The sequence below is a fragment of the Oryzias latipes genome, chromosome 3 (assembly GCF_053564925.1).
Source record: "Oryzias latipes strain Hd-rR chromosome 3, Olatipes_Hd-rR_3.1".
Classification (NCBI taxonomy): Eukaryota; Metazoa; Chordata; class Actinopteri; order Beloniformes; family Adrianichthyidae; genus Oryzias; species Oryzias latipes.
This window is the reverse complement of record NC_136239.1, coordinates 27,744,148-27,765,775: the sequence shown is the minus strand read 5'-3', so window position 1 is coordinate 27,765,775 and position 21,628 is coordinate 27,744,148. Positions and strand designations below refer to the sequence as shown.

General features: G+C 36.3%; 1 protein-coding gene across 1 annotated transcript; it reads right to left on the bottom strand.

Annotated features, from left to right (window-relative positions):
- Positions 1–1,035: 1,035 nt before the first annotated feature.
- Positions 1,036–20,085, bottom strand: chs1 (chitin synthase 1). Its single transcript, XM_011492129.4, has 35 exons — positions 19,760–20,085; positions 19,573–19,652; positions 15,697–15,832; positions 14,822–15,049; positions 14,144–14,345; positions 13,172–13,332; positions 12,992–13,067; positions 12,647–12,768; positions 11,451–11,628; positions 10,824–10,917; positions 10,610–10,706; positions 10,199–10,320; positions 9,175–9,270; positions 8,284–8,448; positions 8,053–8,200; positions 7,533–7,598; positions 7,274–7,446; positions 7,143–7,201; positions 6,843–7,043; positions 6,584–6,752; positions 6,352–6,467; positions 5,817–5,996; positions 5,637–5,741; positions 5,312–5,426; positions 4,954–5,035; positions 4,628–4,857; positions 4,402–4,550; positions 4,213–4,294; positions 3,895–4,051; positions 3,709–3,813; positions 3,456–3,566; positions 3,010–3,147; positions 2,798–2,877; positions 2,498–2,564; positions 1,036–2,068 (listed from the first exon to the last, which is right to left on the bottom strand). The coding sequence occupies exons 2-35, from the start codon at positions 19,620–19,622 to the stop codon at positions 1,994–1,996; spliced, it is 4,335 nt and encodes a 1,444-aa protein (XP_011490431.1). The 5' UTR covers positions 19,623–19,652; positions 19,760–20,085; the 3' UTR covers positions 1,036–1,993.
- Between the last annotated feature and the right edge of the window lie 1,543 nt (positions 20,086–21,628).

The window sequence follows — 21,628 nt, the reverse complement described above, 5'->3', positions numbered from 1 at the left end:
ATTAATGGAAATAACAGTCAAAATCTTGGACAGGATTTGGACCATTTTTATTTCTAATCTGTTATGTATTTATTTGACCACGAGATGGCGCTCTCAGGACCAGTGTAATGCTCTTTAGGCTCGTCTGCTCCTTGATTATCCATCAGACAAGTAACATTTGATAAAGATAAGTTATTTTTAAAAGACTTTTAAATAATAGTTTCATCACCAGATTTAATTGATGCCATACTCTAAATAACTTTTAAAAAGACAAATGTAAAGTTTTAAATGTAAATCAAGCGAAACATCACAAAGCAAATATGCATTCGGCAGAAAATGTTGCTTAGCAATATATAGACATTAACCAGACATGTTCAATAAACGTTTTCAGTAGACATATACAATTAATTCATTTCATAATTTGCGGTTGTCGATACGATTCATAGTCGATATTGGTTCATTTTGAGCAAAACAATTTTATACGAGTCACTCTTCTAAAATCGATCCATAACAAATTTTTAGTCAAAAAATCCTCCAGTGTGACAGACCTGGTGGGAAGTTTTCCACATTCCTTGTATTTCAAGTATAAACAAACAAGTAAACTGAAATTAATGGTAAATCCATTCACATTTTAAATTCATAAGGTTCAGCCCTCTGAGTTTTTTTCCTCATCAAAAATAATCCAAAGGTAACATTACTAGAACATTCTACCACACTGTAATGTCACATGTCTTTTGGAGAATTCTTTTCTTTTTCACACATTGGGCTGCAATGATGGCTTGATCATTTTTGCTGTCATCACATGTATCACTGTGATGGCGCTTGGCCATTTTTACATCGGTGATCCTTATTTCACTAATTGTTAGACTGTTTGGCACTAATTGGATGGACTTCTACTGAATTAGACCATTACATTTAAAAGGGGCTGGATAATTATGCAAAAAATTATATTTCATTTCATAATTTTGTTTCATTGACATTACTTTGTAGAAAACTGTTTTCACATTGACGTTGAAGCTTTTTTTTCTAGTAAATTCTTGTGGGAGGAAAGACACATTTTATTGACCAGGAGTGATTTATGAAAGCAACAAAAGGAACGAACATGAATACTTTTGCATGGCACTGTATGAATCATTGTCTGAAAACATTAAAGTACAAGTAGGAAATAGTCATCTAAATATATGGTTAAGCAAGTATAGAAACATGTAAAGTATTAACAGTTTGAATCCAAAATCGATCAGCTTACAAAATTACAAAAGGAGACGTGGAAAGTTTCTGCAGAGGGTGCAGTTCATAGATCACACAAACCTGATTGTGTTTAAAAATTGCAAAGATTAAAAAATTTAATAAGTTAGAAAAACTAAACTGATCCTCTGACAAGTTCATTTTTATGCATCTGTTTCCAAAGTTTTTTTTTTACTAAAACGAAAAAGGACAAGTAGGTTTTATGCATCATTTCTTAAAGTTTTTTGTTTGTTTACAATTTGATATATAAATATCATTTTAACATTAACTTCATTAACCTGTCAGTAAAGTGCATTTTTTTATGAAGATGATTTTCACTTTCCACTGAGTACAGGCTGCCAGCATAAAAGATACTGATCACAATAAACTAAGTGCAAATAATCCATGAACTGTATTTAAGTGACTCCTGACGATGTTCAAAGACGGCTAGAAATGCAGGCAAACACTTGATGGACGAGCAGGTTTTCCTTATTAGATCCTATATTATAAAAATGCAAAGAAGACAATGATGTCTAAACGTTGGAAAATACCTCTCCATAAGTTTTAAATTTGTTGCATTTACAAATAAAAACAAAATAAATAGTCCAAGACACACAAATTGAAGTTATTGCTGACTAAATTCTATACTGTGCTTTAATTGTGTGACCACAGATGGAATTAATAAAACATTAAAATGTGTTCTGTGACATGAACATGTGCAGGTTTGGAAAGGGATTTGTCTGATGGTTCCAGTCTACACTGAAATAGTTTAAAAAAATTCACTAATGACTTAAAAACTATCCTCAGTGGTGATTGACAGAGCATATTGGTTCCCTATGACGTTGTCGTCCTCTTCGTCTTCATCCTGTAAGAAAAAAAAGGGTTTGTAAGTAAAGTAACAATGTTTCTTCAAACATTTTTACATATGACTGATTTAAATATCCTACTTTGACACATTGCTGACTTAAAATGTGTTTAAAAACCATAACTTAAATGTCTCAATGCAATGCAATAGTCCTTAATTAGAAAAAATAAAATAAATACACAGCAGTATTTCCTTATTTTGTTTATCTTTTTTTCTCTTCGTAAATCTGGCAAATTGTGAGTGATGTATGCCTGAAGTTTGAGCAGTTACTTAGAGACACCAAGGCGACTGTTTATGAGCAAACATGAACCCTTTAGAGAAGTTCGGAATGTGCAGTTTTGCACAGTGTGAAGTGTTTGGTTGTGATATGTTGAAAAAAACCCCATTCTTTTGCAGATGATCCTTTTCATGCAGGATGCTGTTACTCACATCACTCCTTTCCTTGTAGTTCTTTTCCGTGCTGCGATATGAAACCACGTGGATGAGGGTGTAGACTCTGTGAACAGAGGGAGACAAAGATCAGAGGGCTGCAAGAAAATGACAAAATGCCATCTAAAGAATGGCTAGAGGGGTTAAATCTGGACCCCCACACAGACAGTAATGTTTTTCTAAATTATTTGCTAAAAGGGGGGAGAAATCTTCAGTGCTGGTTCACTTTTAGCGTTAAAACATGAACTGATTTGTAGAACTGAATGTAAACTACAGTGAGTTTTGGGTGTATTTGCGTACCTGTGGTACAACATAGCTAGAAACTGGACAAGGAGAAGAACAGCAAAGGACAGCAAGAACATCAAACTGAGGGGCTCCACCTGTCAGGACATAGATCGTCATGTTTTTAAAGCAGTTTTACAGAAGCATGATGCTGATGATCATTTATCACAGCCATCTCAGTCCTCCAGTCTGCAGCACGTGCACCAAAAAACTGTGTCTGCTGTTCAAACCTTAAGGAATTCTCCAGTTTCAGTTCCATTTGTATAATATTTGGGGATCTTGATGCTGATGACGTCATTGCCAATAGCTTGCAGGAAGAAGGTTGCCACCACCCACAGCAAATTGACGATGAAATACAAGAACACAGCCTAGGATGAGAGCAACAAAGTAAAAACGCGCTGTCAGACTGAAGCAACCTTTTTCCAGTTAATGTTGAATTCACAGGAACTATTGGGTGTGTGTAGTTTTCTCTCAACAGCTACATTAATGAGCCTGGGTGCAGATAATTTGCTTGTATTCATGAGATAACACTGACAAGCAAACCCCACAAAATGATGTTACTGATGTAACACTTTCAGCCGAACAGCTGCACAGCAGTAGGCACAACTAAAAAGCCCCAAAACAGGGGAATTTTCTGTCTTTCCCTGCGATCCTTAAGGAAAACTAATTTGTGCACCTTGTTCCGTAGTGACTTCAGCTCCTTGGTGACCATCAACTTGTGTTCAGCTGACTCTTTAATTGGCGCCAAGTAGCGGTCAAGGAGCTTGATCCAGAAGTCCTGTTCCCCCTTAACACACATAAACATGCTTTTTCAGTTATCAGTGTATTCACGATTTTTGAAGTAATCATAAAGGAGACATGAGGCATATCATGCTGTCCTCCAGCATTAAAGAGCCAATGTTTAACAGTGTGTTGAACTGACAACTTACTTCATCCAGTTTTTGCACCTGCGGAGCAGACAGGGTTTTTTCAATGGCTCTTTTCACTTTCCTCTCCAATTTCATTGATCGGTTGGTTTTTAGGACTTGTCGGGCCTGACGGATAAATAAAAAGTCAGTTCATCTATACAGTCTAAGTCATAAAAGCTCAACACGATTGAGTTTCAATGCATTCACCTGCTTTGTCAATTGAAATTGCACGTTTTCAATCTCAACCGATGTTAAAACAGTCTCGGGCCCCAATCCACCCAGCTCCACGTTGAGAGTGTCGGTTAACATGAGAACCAAGTCTTCACACACTTCATCATTGTTTCTGTTGTTGCGGAGTGCGTACCTGAAGAAGAAAAGCACCAAAATAGGGATACAAAGCCAAAAAAAAATAATATTTGAAACCAACGGAAATTTAAAAATCATAATTAATATTTTACTAATCAAGTTGCATAAAGTCTATAAATGCATAAAGTTGGATAGCAGCTTGAAAACTTTTCTTTTTACCGGATTTGTTCTTGCAGATTCCTCTTCATATTGGCAAATGTCAGCTTCTTCAAAAACTCCTGCCTCACTGGCTTTACCCACTCTGCAGATGTAGATTAGACAGAACACACAGAATGTCTACTGCTGCTCTGAACAGCTCTAAACATCAGCTGTGGGGTTTTAAAAACAAACAAACAAAGGTTTGCTCACCCTGGACAGAATCCTCAGCCACTTCTTCTAATTCACCAATTTTGAAGCTCTTGTTTTTTTTATCGTCATCATTGTCATCATCCTCATCATTCTCATCAGATGAGCTTGATGAGGAGCTTTGATAGGAGTCCCTCTTCTCAAAGCTGCCACTATTCAGAGCACATGCACATTGGTCAACTGTCATTTATCATAATAGACAACACCCAAAACAAATCGAAAATATTACCTGTCACTCTGAGCAACTCCGCTGTCTTTCTTCCCTTTTTGTTTTCCTGCTTTGTCTTTTTTCGCCTCCTCCTCTTTTTCCATCTTTGCGTCGTCTTGAGGTCTGGTCTGAGGCTCGGTGCTTGGGGCTGGCAGAGCCTTTTCATTAATGGTGGGTTTGAGCAAAGGTGCTCCATGTGCGGCCTGACTCATGATCTGCTGAAACACTGGGTTCTCTGACTCTTGGGTAATCTAGAGAAAAAACACCAGACAAGCAAACAAAAATGATCCACATGCAACACATCTAGATACAGTAGCTCACTAAAAGTCCTGCAAACAGCTGTTTACCTGTATCTTCCAGTCCCAGCAGCAGAGCCTGCAGTCTTTATTGCACACCATATTGTGGTTTTTCTTTACTTCACCTTCTTCCCTAACAAAGAGAAAGTATGACAGAAAATTAAAAACTGAATCAAATATACAAAATAAAAAATCATTTCGGAATGTTTTTGGGGGTTGGTGATTCGTTTGATTCACAATTCTTCTTCCTTTGAAAATCACTAAAAATTGCTCAATAATTTTTTCTATTGATTAACAATTAGATTTTTATTTATTATGCGCTCAAGCATGCAGTGATTAAAGTATAAACTTGTGATTAAAGTTTTAAAATGGATTCAAAGCTTTGTAACAGCTCTGATTTTTTCTTTACTTGGACTCTCGTGTGCCCCAAGTCACAATGTTCATGTTAACCAGTGAGTAGATGGTCAGTAGGAGGTATCCACTGGGGATACAGATGAAATACATCAGACCATAGATAATCATCCCTGTGGGGAAAACATAACGGCAAAACATGATGTAGCGTAACACAAACATGCATAAAGATAATGATGGATTAAAAAAAGCTTGATAGGATGTACTTTCTTCTTGGTTATAGGTTAACATTAAAGCAACAGATGTGGAAACTCTTTATATATTCCCCTTTCTTTTGCAGGGTTAGAGTTATATATGTCTAATATTTAAAATCTTGGACATACCAAACTCCTGTGGGTGAAGCAAAGCCGTCACAAAGTACATGATTGCCATAGAAACCAAAAATAAGCCGGTGGGGGTCAAGAAGGTTTCCTGGATCACCATGTCACCTAAAGAGAGAACACGCTATGAATGCACGCTGTCCATTAGAAAGAGCCGTGTGTGCAAAACAAGATGGTGCTTACCAATGATGGAAAAGAAGGAGGCTGTCATGAGAAAGGCATAGAGCACGCTCATAATGCCGGCGATTGTGATTTGAGTGTTGGGCTTGACCGTAAAGCAAATAATGATGTAGATCACAGGAGGGATACTGGCGACGATGATGGATAGCGTGCCAGCCATTTTGAAGATAAACTGAAAAGCACCTGTTGATAGATTAAAAAAATGGGTGTCGAAAATGATTCACATCCAAACAAGATTAAGTTAACTAAAAAAACCAAAAACCTTTTAGTTAGATCTGACACAACTGTTTACAAGCCTCAAAGTTCAAGTTTCAAATCACTCAGGTGAAGTCCAAGTCTAGGTCTTAAGTCCAAATTTTTATCTCTGTTCTTAATGAAGTAGTGAGTACAGAAAGATTGAGCACACATGGGTTCCTTCTGCTGAACACTAAAGGCAGCAAAACAATGACACTGACGCTATATCCTGTCTAATATTACACATGTGACCGTTAAGCATGTTCAAGACAATAGTCAGCTAGGTCATTAGAGTCAAACTAACCAGCTATCATCAAAGTGACTGAGGCTGGACCCAGGATAGAAGATCCCACAGCGAACATCTGGTAAAAGATGTAAAGCCTGGAGATGGATGAGTTTTTCTTCACTGTCTCTGGACCGCTGTACATGAACCACAAACACAGAGAGTTGGTGGAGGCATTTTTGCATTTAATACTAAAAAGTTAATAATAATCATTAATTATTTATTTCAGTGATTTTAGGAATATATTTGTAACCTGTGCAAAAGGTCCAGTGTGTTTGCCAGTGTGGATGGGCCCCATCGTCTCCTCTGGTTGTAAAACTCCTTGAATTCCTGCGGTGAGTTGGTGTAAGCATCTGATGCAGCATTGTATTCAACACGCCAGCCTTGCTGCAGCAGCAAAGTACAGAGCCAGCGATCCTCCCCTAAAAATGTGGACATCAGAGATGGCCGCTGAGTGAAAATACTCAGACTAATGCAAGTGACTCTAATTTTCAGACACGGCATGTACCAACCTTGGTCATATTGTACGTAGTCTGAAGCATTTGAAGAGGTTTGTGTGTATCTCTTTAAGACGTGGTCATCCATTAAGGCAGATCCTCTGAACAGACTGAAGCATCCTGGGCTGCAAAGCACAGAACCAAACACGTGCTCTGATGTTTTCTGAAGCCAGTGGCCCACAGCATATTCAAACTTCTGGTACCACACCATCGGACCTGGGATATTTTAAAAAATAGAAGTAGAGACATAAATATTTTTGTTTTTACTTGAAATACGATGGCAATACACAGAATTAACATAAAATGACAACTAACCCATCCCAGTCGGATGGATTCTTCCACATGCTGCTCCAACATTCTCATACATCCTCAACCTGTTAACAAATAAAATGCGCTTTTTAAGTGAAAAAAGGAAACTTTTAGTATTTAGTGCCTAAAAAACATACCTGTCCACAAGCAAAATGACAGCTTTCGGTTGAAAATCAGTGTCTCCATCCAGAGCCAGGATGTATGTGTTGTCCTCTGAGATGAACTTTCTCTTGTGGTCATTGTCAAACTGAGGTAACAGGAACATCTCCCCATCCATGGAGACCAAACTGTCTCTGGTGTTGTTCATCCGCTGGGAAAAAAGTCACAAGAGAAGGTTATTATTTTACTTTCGCTGTCAAAATACTAACATGCGCATGATTGATATGACATATTTACTGGCAACTTGTGAGGGTTCTTGACAATGTAGCCTTTCCAGCCCAGCAGATAATACATGTACATGATCTGAAAGTCAAGTAGTGCAATAAAATAAAAATCCAAGTCATTTCAATCATATGTAAAATCGTAATGAATGATTAATCACACATTTAAATGGTCACAAGTGGCAAAAATATTTTTTTTCCCATGAAAAAAATAATTAAAACATGTTAGTTTGATCCAAAAACTTGTGGAAAAATGTTTTTACTTAAAGAGTATTAGCTTGGTTGCCAATAATACCATTAGAAACGTTTTTACTGTTAATTCTTTCACAATGGTGCACACATTTGTGTAGTTTTTGTCTAAACATTTTTCACTCTGTATATTAGAAAGGTTTCCAAAGATCACAAGACTTTTTTTTTTAATTACAATTTTAATGTACATCTTGAGTTTCCTTAGTTTTTTAAAAGTTGGACCTTTTTTAACTATTTCCTAATCATTATACAAATCTAAAAACAAACTAACAGCTGCTGCTGCATACCTGAGACCATCTTTTCTTGTTCCTGATGAGACTTTTGTCCTTCAGATGAACAAAAAGCATGTTTCCGTCTGGCATGACAAACATTAATCTTCCACCATAAGGAGTCTCAACAATTGAAACATCATCAGGCTCTTTGTTGGTGAAAACTCTGAAAGAATATAGAAGTAGATATAGATACTAAAGCACCAACACATACGGTGTTTAATCTATTTGATGAGGGAACTATATTACCTATAAACCTCTATCACAACTTTGATTAAGTCGTCCACGTATTCATTCACCAGCCTGTGCTGCGTTTCTTTGTGGGTCATGAAGGCGTCATCTACAAAAATGTGAGACTCAAAGTCGAAAGCATCCTTGTGTTCCTCCTTTGGATCTCCTCGATATCGGTCCAACCTGAAACCAACAGCGGGAAATTTACTTCAACGGTAATTGATGCTAATGAAAAATTGGCAACATTGCATTGGCCTGATCCACTCATCAAACAAACTTGGGTTTTGTCCGTGTTCCCTCACTACTCACTAATTAGTGCACCATTTTGTAGGGCTGTCCGAATCTACAGTTTTTAAAATCCAGTGCCCTGGAAACTTCCCAGAAGTCCAATGTGCATCAATATTCACTAGATTGACAAGTCTAGTTATATAATGTATATATAGCTTATATTCGTAAATCTTTTATATACCTGAACCTATTAAATACCTGTGTTTGAATGGTTTATCATTTGAAAGAAATATGTTTGAAATACTTTTTTTATTATCAATTATCCAAGCTTTCATCATTGGAACATAGCGGATTCATAAATAATCTTTGCAAAATGTTCAAATGGATGGCATCATATTGGCCAATAAAAAATAAAAAGTAGTGAGCATGGTTTTCGAATAGTATCAAAATACAGGGCACCAGATAGTCCTGCACTATATAGTTTTTTAGGGATTAGGAAGAAAGAGGGAATTCGCATTATTAGATAAGTAACACACCCTGAAAGTGAGAGGTGGCAACAAAATGATCCAGAATGTCAAATTAAAAACATCTTAAGAAATTGTTTCGTTCTTTTAAAGCATTTAAACCAGCGCCGTTCATGGTATACTGCTTTAGTGAGTTTTACAGGAGACTGCTTTATACCTGAACATGGAGGTGAGAATCTTCAGCATTTCATCGTAAGTCTCATGCCACATGGTGGCACAGAGGTAGATCATGGTGCTCTGAAGTTCATCTTGGCTGTGGAATAGAGGAGCAAAGAGATGAGAGTTAGGAAAAAGTTTGGATGAAGCCTTGAAATTGGGACCTGTTACTTGTTTGGACTTCATCCAAACAGGTTAGCTGATGAGTCTCCTTCCTCTCATGTTTGTATACCAGACTTTATCTTGTAGTTTTGAGCGTTTTGCAAGTTAAGTCCAAACTTTAAAATATTACTGAACAATAAAAACCTATCTTTTGCTTTTTTACTGTTGCAATAACTTTTTCCTTTTTGAATTCAAGATGATAAGAATTCCAAGCTTTCAATCATAAAGTCAGTGCTATAAACACAGCCCATGCTTTTACAGGAAGTAAAATTGGCTTGAGTCAGCTTTGTTTCAAAATTACAATATAGTCTAAACACACTTGTATTTACTCCTAGAGAATTTATGGCCAAAAAGACAATTACAAAAACAAAGTGACTATTCGGACGCAATTTTCTAAAAACGTACGGCCAGTGCTTATCTTTTTTCTTTGTTGCACAGATCCAAAAGAAGGGTTAGGGTTAGGTTAAGACTTTCAGCCAACAACAATATAGCCTTGGACACACTTAAAATACGTGCAGGCATCTATCTTGACCGCACATATAACATATTTCAATCAGTTTTTGTGCTTGGTCGCATGTAAATATGTGAGAATGACATCAGCCGTACAAGAAATGCTACCTAATAAAAGTGAGTGAAAAGGTCTCTGCTTGGTTTATTAAACAACATCTTTGATTTGTTGTAGACGTTTTACGTAAAATATCATAAGGAAATGAATAAAAAGGTTTTTGAACCACTATAAGCCGTGATGCATTACTCCCAACACTGATTCTTATAGTTTATTTGGCCTATTTTGGTAAAATAGTGAGAAACAATTTAAAATAAAAATTAAGAATAAAAAAAAAAACAAAAAACGTAGCTCTTACCTTTCGTTACTTGCAGCCTTTGGTAGTTTCATCTTTGTGTTGAGGAGCATGGACAAATCAATGAAAGCGGATTCATAGAGGCGACGAACAAAGAGTTGAGAGGTTCTCTCAATACGCTGGACCTATGATGAACCATAAAAGCATAAAAGAGTTTACACAAAAAACAGTCATGTATTTGTTGTAGGGTGATTATGGCGTTACGATGTGGATATCCCTGAGGCTTTTTCTTTTTTTCTGGAGTCCATATTTCTTAAGGAGTTTTTCTTTACCGAGAAGGAGGGTCTAAGGGCAGGAGTGCCCATTTTAGCTCAGACTGTTTAGTTTATTTTAGCCATTACCTATTGAATTCTATGACTTCATGTTTTTTATATTGTAATACGGAGCTACATAAATAAAATTGAATTGAATTACCTTAGTCTTCCATACGTAGTAGGTACATGAGACCAAGCCCAACCACATACACACTCCCTCCAGGGCCAGCATTGAGAACGGCCATTGCAAGTAGTGACTGTAATTTGAAAACCATTTTTCTCATGGGTCAAACGTCATATTAAATATTTGTACATGATGGTTTGATAGAGGTTTTATTCTGAAAAACATTCTAATCATGAGTGAAGAAACAGACCTGTTGAGGGTGGTCTGACAGATGCTCCTGGTTATCTCAAGCATGATCATTGTCGCGTTTTCGTTTCCCATGCCTCTTAAGCTCAAGCAAAAATCTGCCAACATTTAAGAATAATAAATAGTCTTTTAAAAACAATAATTATACATCTGATTTAGAAAATGCGTCTTTCAAAACACTTAAGAATTGTTTCCAAATATCAAAAATAATCAATTGAATGATAGAAAACAGGGAAACAAATTGAGACAAGAAATATAATTTTAAGAAAAAGGTTGTTCAGAAGAGTTTTGAGATTAAACTTAAAGACAAGAAGTGATTCATTGTCAAAGATGTCTAATGGAAGTGAGCTCCAGGGTTGAGGAGCATCATGGAGTTCTTTCAGGATGGCGGTGAGAAGAATGGGTCTTCTCCAGGTGGTGTTAATTTTTAAAAAAGAAAAAAGAATATAGAGAAGAAAGCTGCGGAAGTGACAATTCTATGGACAAGTGCAAAAGCAGAATAGGGGCTGAGAAGGAGGCGGAAGCAGTTAAGGTACAAAGTATGGTGTTTATATTTCTATTATTTTATTATTTTGTGATATTGTCAGATGTTTTGTTGCCACTGTCTTTGATCCAGAGTGTAAAACCTCACCAGTAATAGAATCTGAACTTCCTGTATCCAGTTTTGTTGCCTCAGTCATGAAAAGTATCAAGCCCAGCCCCAACACTGCAGGTCCTGTGCTGCACAGGGGAAGAGCAAAACTCATTCTGACAGCATGGATCTTGCAGGCCACAACACCAAACCAGTGGCAGGCTGCTGAGCAGAAAGCCTGAAACACACAATGAGGCAAATGTTTATCCATTCATATCAATTACTGCAAATTAACAGTTGATGTCAAGCTACGAAGTGTAAAAACAAAAAACGGTTGTTATTTCATTCTTGAAGTACATCTAAAACAAGTTGATTCAAAACAATTTCTGAAAAGCAAAAACATCTCTTTAATATTTTGTCTCAGATATTTATGGGCTGTAACTGATCACATTAATAAAAAAAACTTTGACGGACTTTGGTTTGGTTCCTTAAACCGAATTTCTATCTAATAACAGTTTTGAAGGCAGTTTTACAACACAAAGCTCCCTGGTTTCATTTTACAGTCTATTCATAGTTGATCTGATACTGACTTTAACATATGAATACATTCTTGTTCATCTGGAAAGTTTATTCAGCCAACTAAACTTGTTGGGAACTTTTGAGTATTCTGGCTAAGATATGCTGCCGCATAAAAGACGTAAACACGATTATATTGATAAAAGGGACATTTAACAGATTCTAAAGAGACAATTACAAAAAAATATTATCCAAGTTGGAGGTTAGAGGTTGAAGTTTGACCTGAAATTATTTACATTTATACCGTTTTAGAGAATCTTGACAAAAAAAAAAAAAACATGGATATTTGTGCAGAAACCAAAACAAAAGATGTAAGAGCATGACTACCCACGAAACAACACTTCAGGAATTTAAAAGAAGTATTTTTTAGCCATCTTGTTAATTCTGTTCATTGCGTTGAAGAGCTGCCGAAAATGTATAGAAAATCATCAAAAAGGAAAAAGGTCAAATAACTGAAATGTGAAAAAATGAGTTTTGGATCAAACATTCGTTTGTCATTGGGATTCTTTTGCTATGCATGTTTTTGTCACTGGAATTAGTTTATGCAATTTGATAGTAAAATCATCAAAAACACAAACATTCAACAGCAGTTTTTTTCCCTTACAAGAGAATGGTGAAAAACAGTTTATGCACAAACACTAACAAGTGTGACTTCTTTTGGTTTCATTCCTGCTACTTACCTGTAAGAAAAACAGCACCAGTCCTGTCCTCAAGATTTGCCATTTTTGTCCACCTAAGTTATACATATCCCACTGAATATTTCCGGGGTTAATGGCTTTGTGGTACAGCAGGTAAACCGCACCTGAAAGAGTGAAATGAATAGTTCTTTTATAATCGAATATGTTGTGTTTTAGATATTTTGTCTAAACTAGGGGTAAATATGAGCATTAAAAATATTGCACTGTGAGCACATCATTACATATTATGCAGAACTATTACAGTTTCTTAAATATGTTTTATTATTAATATTATTATTGTATGGTATTTACGACACATGGAAAGGGTCTTTGATAATAGATATTCACCAATGACAAGTATCCTTAAAATGCTGCTGATCACAAAGACAAAGTCCCTGAAACCCTCCAGCTCTGATAGTGTTTTCTGTAAAGTAAGAAGGAAAAAAATGGTGTGACTGATCATGCCAAGTCAAAGTACACTGAGAAATGCAGAGGTTTCTCCTGCAACTTTAAACCAGAGACACATACCTGCATGCGGTTTGTGGCTTGCAGTGTGTTTTCCCACCAGCAGATAGAAATCAGGAGTGATGCAAAGATTCCAATTCCCACATACATATACGGAGAAGGTTTTTCGCCGTTTACATATAACTCCTGGCGGACATAGAAGTCAACTCCAAGAAGGCAGTACCCTGTTAAAAATATATATATTTACGTATTAGTTATATATTTGGGTGGTTAAAACGACTTTTTCAAATTTTCTCTGACAACATGAGATAGTTTGCGCTTATTTCTGGAAATTTAGCCAAAAATTTAACTCAGAGCAGGATCCCCTTCTGGCAAACTGCTGTGAAAGATATAAAACATTTAAACTGGTTTGTTTACAGTAGAAAAATCCTAAATTTAATTTGGACTTTCAGTACCGAAGCATGACAGAACGCCCAGACCCAAGTAGGCGTAAATGTGTTAACCTTTTTTAATCTTCAAAAAAAGTGTCTGATGGATGCACTAAAAACTCTAATTTTAAGTTTCAAAAGCCCATTCCAGTTGAAACACGATCAAAACACTGCATTCTTTCTTATTTCTGGCATTTCTACACAAACATTTAGCATCTCTGGATTACTTTGATTCCTGCCCACAGGGCCTTATATGTGATTTAAAAGCGTATTCTGTTTTTTCAGAGATAATGGTGGGGCATTTAACTCAACCTAACAATGTTTACAAAAATGGAAAAATATAATTGCAATTTTTGGGAATCACACTCGGAAGTATTGATTTCCTGTGTCCAGTGGGGACATTAATGCCAGTAACAAAGTATAAAGACAACAGCTGATGGCCAAATGATAGAAAAGTTCTTGACATTTGACTATATCCTCTTGTTAATTCCTATTTAGGACTCAGGGGTGTGTGGCATTAAACTGCTCAGGCTGTGGTCTAAAACCACAAATATGTAACATGTTATGTGGAGCAGTGAAGCATATTTGTTTAGAATCCACACTTTACCAGTTACGGTGAAAAAGAGTGAGCAGATTGGGAACAGGATCTTCCATTTTTCTCTTTGTAGTTTGAAAATGATTTGCATTATTGCAGAAACGATGCAGACTCCGCCGCTGATGAAGAGGTTGGTCAGTATGTCGAACTTTGGCATAACTACGAGCACCAGGACTGAGGTTCCAAGAGACACCATGCACTCAATCAGACAGATCTGAAAAGGCACAAGAACAATGAGAATACAAGCAAAAGATGTCTAATGCCAATTATTAGTTCATGAATAATTTTCTTCAAGTTTGAATTTGAGTATATATTTATTTACTTTTCAAATTTCTATTTAAAATCCCTATTTTGTTGTAAAGCACACTATTCAAACAACCTGAGCCTTAAACTGATGAAAGGGGGAACTTAAACTCCCTAAAAACACTTTAAAGCAAAAATAAATTAAGAAATCAATTTTGATTTTTTTTTGAAGAAAAATCTACTGGAAAATTTTTAAATTCAGCCCGAGTAAATACCATCCATCAAGCACCAGAAAATGAACCTAAAAACTACTGTTTGTGATAATTATCATCAGGATTTTGCACCAATGAAACATTTAAAAGTCCTCATGGAGACATTTGATCTCAAACAGCAGCTTTTCATTCCACAATGGTATCAAATATCATAATGAACAACTAAGAAACTTACAAATCCCATAGTCTTCAGGTTGGGTTTCACAAAGCTTTTGAAGAGAATCTTCCAAAGAGATTTGATAAAGACCAGGAAATTGGGCCAGACCAGGCAGAACACCAGCATCAGCATGTAGAACTGTTGGTCCTGGTCATAATACTGTTTGAATGTGTGGCGTCCTGAGGCTTTATCTACAGTTTTGGTGTAACTTGGACGGGACAAAGTTGACAACACCAAGAGGGATCCCTGAACAAAAATAAAAATATATACATTTTGAAAAACAAATAATGAAAGCAATTAGGACAGAAGACAACAATCTTCATGTTTCTTTTTATTTATTGGGAAAAGAAATGATTTAATTAAGAGTCTTCATATCCTCTGCTAGAGCATAAACTCACATGCATTTGGCAAAAAAGATTTTTTTCTACGACCAAAAAAAACCCCAAACAAACAGAAAAGTGATAGTACGCTACCATAATAAAATGTAAAGAAAAGAAGGGGACAAGCAATAAAAAATGAAGAGGATAAAACAGTTCAAGTTTGTTATCTGCAAGGATATGTGTTCAGCAATACATTGATTTGTGATCAGGCAAAAATTATGATACATACTCCAATTAGAGGGAGATTTTTGTAGCTTATGTTAAAAATACTAACATTTGTCCTCCATCAAAATAAAGCCAGACTAAAACCTTTCTAACAAAGCTGCAGCTGTTGCACAAGAATATTAAATGTTGCACCTTGTATTTATTGATGCCACTACATTAGGTTGTTAAAAAATATCTTATCAAGCGTTTAGGTTTACATCTTGAAGATTAAATCTGCTGGAGGTTTTTGGTTACCAAGTTAAATAAATAGTTTCAAAAGGTGATTCATTTTGAGGAAGACATTCTTACCTTTGCAATGACGGCACTGGTTAAAACTAGTAAGCCCACAATAGCAGCCACCAGGTATTGTGCGATCACAAAACAACTGTTCTTCTTCTCTTTTTCTGCTCCGATTGGGTTCAGTTGGAATGGATCCCATGTATCCCTGAGACAAACACATTCATGTTTGTGAGACACTTGCAGCAGCTTTTGTTTATTATTCAAACTATAATTCACAATGGGCTTAATTTGTTACAATTCGGTCAGTTTGTGTAGTTCTTTGTAAAGAAAGATTTTGGATAGAGGGATGTGATGGCAGATAAATTACAGGGGTGAAAGGTTAGAATCCAACCGAAGCGACTCTTTAAACATCCAAGCTTCAGCGCCGATGGACAACATTGATCAGAATCATGCAATCCAATCCATGATGCTCCTCAAAAACATTTGTTGGCAGAATTGGTGTTTTCCCCTGTGGTGTTGGCAAATGTTTTGTGTTTTAAATGACAGCTAGCGTGTCATCCCAAATGCTGACAGATCTTTACTTAATAACTGTCAGGGCGTGGATTTTCTAAACTGAACTGATAATGTCTTGTGATCTTTGACTTTGTTGTGATTACAGGTACTCTCAATGTAAAAAACGGACACTCTGGCAAAAGTTTACGTAAGCTGCAGGGAGGTAATGAAGAAAAATTACATTCCTAATTTTAAAAGTGCTTCCTTTTATAGTTGTGTTAAAAATCTCATTTTATTTTGGATGAATTTCTGGGATTGGAGTCATGAGGTCCTGTATTTGTGTAGATCTACTGAAGGTTTCTATTCATTTTATTCACATTTTTTTGCTTGAAGTCTAAAACTGCAATGAGTTTTATCTGGTGTGGGGCCTTGGGCAAGACCCTTCTACTGCATAAATGTGTTGCCACAAGCCCTGTGCTGGACCCCAGCCCAGATAAAATACAGGATTGTGTCAGGAGGGGCATGTGGCATAAAAATCTCTGCCTGTGCTTATCGGTGAAAGCTGATTCGCTGTGGCGAACCCTGAAGGGACATGCCGAAAGGTGAACAACAGTATTTTCTAGATGATTCCAGGATTTAATCCTCTTGTCTGCATGCGGCCTTGTTTCACGCAGACTAAAGTTCAACCAGAAGAGTCGCTTACAGCTTGTAAACATTTAAGTGTGCAATAAAGCGTTTTTATTTTTTATTATTTACATTTTTCTTTCTTTCTAAAGAATTATAAAATTATTATACATTTTAAATAACCATAAAAGATTTTTAGTGGCAAGTTTTTGTGCTTGTCCTCTGACCTATCCCCTCGGAATCCCTGGATTATTAATTTTGTTTCTGAATTGCAATTTAGTTCCATCTTTTACTTGTCTCTTTGTTTTTTTCTGCCTAATAAAAAAAAAAAGTCTTTGCGTATGTGTTTCCTCCTTTTGCTGTTTTGGTCCTTCAGCAAGTATAGGATAATGTAATAGAATTTTGAATTATGTTTTTTCATTTTCCTGTGCTACATTTCAGTGCAGTTATTAGTAGCATGCATTAAAGATGACGGCTTTGTTGTCTTGTATCAACAAATGTAATCTCTCACAGATGTTACATTTTCTGCTACTGCTTTACATTAGTAATGGCACCTTAGCTAAATATTAAAATTTTAATATTCAAAACAATAACAATAGAATGATTTGAAATACTTATTTTTGATACTTTCATTTGTAGTGGCTTTTCCATTTTGCTGTTTCCGTTTGCCTCCTTTGCTAAATCTGCCCCCCTACCAGCCCCTCATATAAATATATTGTAGCTCCACTACTGCCCAGAAGTCCAAAGAAGAATCTTTTGCTAGTCTTTTGCATGATCTTAAATAATGATGAGAAGTATCTATTTTCAAACGTTAACATATATCTACTCCTAAATGTAGTCATGACATTTTGATGTAGAAATGCCAGTGTGCTCTCATGTTTGACGTGATCTTGAAAAAGTTTCAATTGACGGACAGATGGACTCACATTGGCCTCCAGAAGGCTTTGGTATTCAACTTACTCACTGAAAGCTGTCTGTGTAATGCAAGCCCGAATCTTTCAGTTTATTTTTATTTTTTTTACCAACCGTGATGATGAATATTCATCTGACAAACAACTCTGGTTTGATTTGATCTGTCCGCTTGACATTGATCCACAAGTAGTGCGGTTTGTTTATATTCAATTCTAGAAAACCCAAATTATTAGACTCAGTTTTTTTCAAACACTTTTTCTTTTCCACCCTTACAATTAACATTTTAAAAGCAAAGTAAGGCCTCCTACTTAAAAACAAAAAATAAAAATAAGGCCCAATCTTTGACTGAATTAGCTGGCACTGCTCTCAAGATTCTACATTTAATTTTCTTTCCTGCCTGTTAATGACCTAAATTATTTTGATAACCTTTAGCTGAACTTGTGGTAAATGATACCTGATTATATAAGAACATTCCTGAGACCTTTTATCATTCGGGGTATCTTGTCACTAGGTTTGCACACGCCTGAAGTCTTTAGGCCGTCAAATGAACAAAGCTCCTGTTTTTTCAAAGGTAATTGTCATCCCGTTTTCAATGAAGGGATGATTGCAAAGGAATTTATCTTTCTAAAAATTTTTCAAGAAGTAACCTAATATTTATCAAAGTTTTTTTAGACCAAATTTATTTTGTCATATGAACAATGCCATAAGGAATAACTTTTGTATTTCTCGCTTTAATCGCTCTAACAATGACATCAAGTGTGAATATAGGATTAGAAAAGGGGTCACAAACCTGTGTTGTCTTGTCTTAACTAAATCTGATGCAGTTTTCGTTGTTTTTACACTGACTTTGCACTGTAGTTAGAAAGTTAGCGCTGTTTTCAGACTTTGCACAGCTGAATATTAACATGCATTTACCATCTGACATTTGGTGTCGAATAAATAGGACGTAGTTACTTAAAGTCACCTCTGTTCTGTGATCTTTAAGCACAAAGAACAAAGAGCACTGAGAGACTAAAACACACCTACATATTATAGGTTGCGTTCTGAATGTATTTCAAAGAAGGTACTTTTGTATGTAAGGACAGCACTATTCAGACATTTAACTGAACCAGATCTTTAGTATTGAACTCCTTTGTTCTAAATCTGCTAATCATTCAAAAACAGTAAAAAGAAATTGCTTAGATTTTCTTAAACCAAAGTAAACATGACATCTTCCATCTTCCTTTAAAATTTGGATGAACGTCAAACTGTTTAAAAACCATCTTTGACAGTGGTGTTCATTGTTGAAAAGATTTCAAAAAAGTTTCATTTGAATCACCAGCAGACAAGTTCAGTTATGTCACGACCAACTTAAAATTATTCATCACAGATTATGAGAGAAGAGTTTTTACTTTTTAATCAAGAAATCCAGTTCTTTTTCTCTTAGTTTCCCATTGAATCTCATATGTAGAATGCAAATAGAGGATGTATTTAACATTTTAAACAGCCCCTCTAACAGCAGGCGGCATCAGCGGGGACGACATGAGCCACAGCAATAAAGAGAAGCACGGCATTGCACAGGGGAAATTAAGTGCTCCCTCAAACTATAAATCATATTTAATTGAAACTCTGTAATACAAGCGAACCGTGTTTAATTTTATCCAATGATAATATCTTTTTCTGCTAACAATTAACCTTCTAATGATGATGAAGAGGTTAATAAAGCTTGATTTTCTGCCTGTGGACAGGAAGCTGAATAGTATTTCCAAGTTGCCGGATGAGTTCAAATTACTTCCGTCTTGGTTTTTCTGATTTAAACATTATGGCTAAGTTAGATTTATTCCTGACACTCTGTTATTTAAAGAACTTTTCATACAAGGCAGAAATAACCGCTTTAAATAAAAGATATTATAAAACAAGAAGACAATAAACACTTACCTGTGTCTTCCTTCCCTCTTCTTTCCTCTGTATTTCATGTCCTCCGTCATGTTTGCTTATTTTTAGGCGTCAACAACAATCTGAAATTAGTGGTTATTTTAGTTCAAGCTTTAAAATTAAGTTGATTAAAATGTATTTTTGATTCATTCCAAATACCCATAAAAACTCAGAATCTGTAACTTTTTACCTTGAAAATGTGATTGTTTTGTCCACAACAACATCAACTGTCACTTAAGTCCTTTAAGGAGTCTTTTTTGTGCCTTCAGGTCAAGTCCAAGATTTCTTCCATAGGCTGTCTGAGGCCTCACCTCTTCAGCGTAGAATGATGAGTGACAGTTCTCGATCTCCCCAGAAGAATATACCAACGACAAAGGTTCAGTCACTGCTGAGATGTTTGTCCTTTGATCCCTCTGTTTTTCCAGGTTTATCACTACTTTATAGTTTAGACAGTCATACAGCGGGCCCAGCCCTCTCGGGTATGTGTCTTCTGACTATCACAGTTTATTAAAGATTACAGAACCAGGAAACGTAAATGGAGCCATATTTACAGGTGACTGTGAAGGCAAATTACCGTAACCACACAATAAAGATGCATGATAAGGGTAGTGACCTCAAGAAAGCCTGTTTGTGTGCGTGCTTGCCTGAGGGGAATCAAACCCTTTCGGTTACAGAGAAGCTGAAGTTATCTAAACAGTGTTTATAAGGAGCAATAAGATGGTCCAAGGGTCATTTACACCGATACTTCAACTGATTCACTACCTGCCAGCACACCTTCACAACCATTTTGGCATCTATGATGATTTCAGTAAAGAAGTTCTATGCGTTTTTTGGTTTTAAAAACTCTTCTTTTAACCCCCGCCATCTTTGGTGTCTTCATTAATTGAAAAGATAGATTTCTAAACTGGTGTAAAAAAATATTTTTTTAGACAAACCCATATATCATCTTTTTTAACAGTTTATTTTTTGCTTTTTCATACACCGGTACGTCTTTTTTATGACACACTGGGATCAAGAATTATTGGAACTCCTCCTGATCCTTTGAACTGTTTGCTCATCACCACTAGGTGTCACTACAGAGCCTTCATTTCAGGCTGTTTTCATGCCTGAGTGATTTTCCACCTATTTTTTTTCCATTTGTGTGCCTATGCATTAGGATGGATAAGTAGGGCGCTTTGAGTTTGTGATCAGTGTTTGTCTATTTCGTCTTTTTGCGTTTGAGCATCTTTATATGCATGCGCCTGCATGACAATGTGTGTACATTTGCATCTAAAAGTATTTGTGGTGTGAAATCAAAGGAGGATCTTTATCAGTTTGCGGACTCTCATTAGGATGTTTTGCCTGAGTGTAATAATTTGGCCATATGGTCAACGTCACCACCTCCCTTTCAGTTACACACACACACCTTCAGGTGGTTAAGTTCATCATTTAAGATGACACACATTTAGCAGCCAAAAAGAAATGACAAAACGAGTCTATGAATATCTGAAGATATTTTTTTTAAGTTTGAATTTTCTAGAGAGAGAGGAGAAGGGAAAAAAAAAAGTAGTATCTGGTTTCTGTCATTTCCCAGTTGATGTGATCTCAGCTCAGCAGTCCGTGCTCCATGATCTGTGAAATGTGGTTCACATCACAGCGACGATGGTACCAAGGCTTTGTTACTGCGAGGTGCAGCTGATGCCGCTCAGATCCGAAAAAAGGTCAGTTGCATGGAAGTTCTAGTCAACTCTGATTTGGAGTCTCTTAAATCTCCAGTACCAAAGGATAATCAGTGGCCATATGGGCTGTGTTTTGAGATTTGCTACCTGCTGGAGATGAGGCTGTGTTGACACTCCCTGTTTGTCTGCTGCTCAGAGGATGTGAACAGCTCTGAAGAAGTGGAGTCTTAACCACAACTTTAAAAATATCTTCCCTATAGATCCTTCAAGAAATATTTTCAGAAAAAACATTGGTTAATTTAGAACGGCCTTGGAATCATTGCCTGTGAGCAGATTGATGCTAAAAGGATGTAATGGCAATCCTCCTCAAAAGAGAGATACTTTAAATCATTAAAATAGAA

What these genes read in the sequence shown, in the direction of transcription:
- chs1 (XM_011492129.4), bottom strand. Translation starts at nt 19,622, where the DNA reads ATGACGGAGGACATGAAATACAGAGGAAAGAAGAGGGAAGGAAGACAC. An exon ending in ACACTGGACCTTTTGCACAG is followed by an intron (nt 6,468 to 6,583) that starts GTTACAAATATA and finishes GTTCATGTACAG; the next exon opens with CGGTCCAGAGACAGTGAAGA. An exon ending in AAACTGGAGAATTCCTTAAG is followed by an intron (nt 2,878 to 3,009) that starts GTTTGAACAGCA and finishes ATGTCCTGACAG; the next exon opens with GTGGAGCCCCTCAGTTTGAT.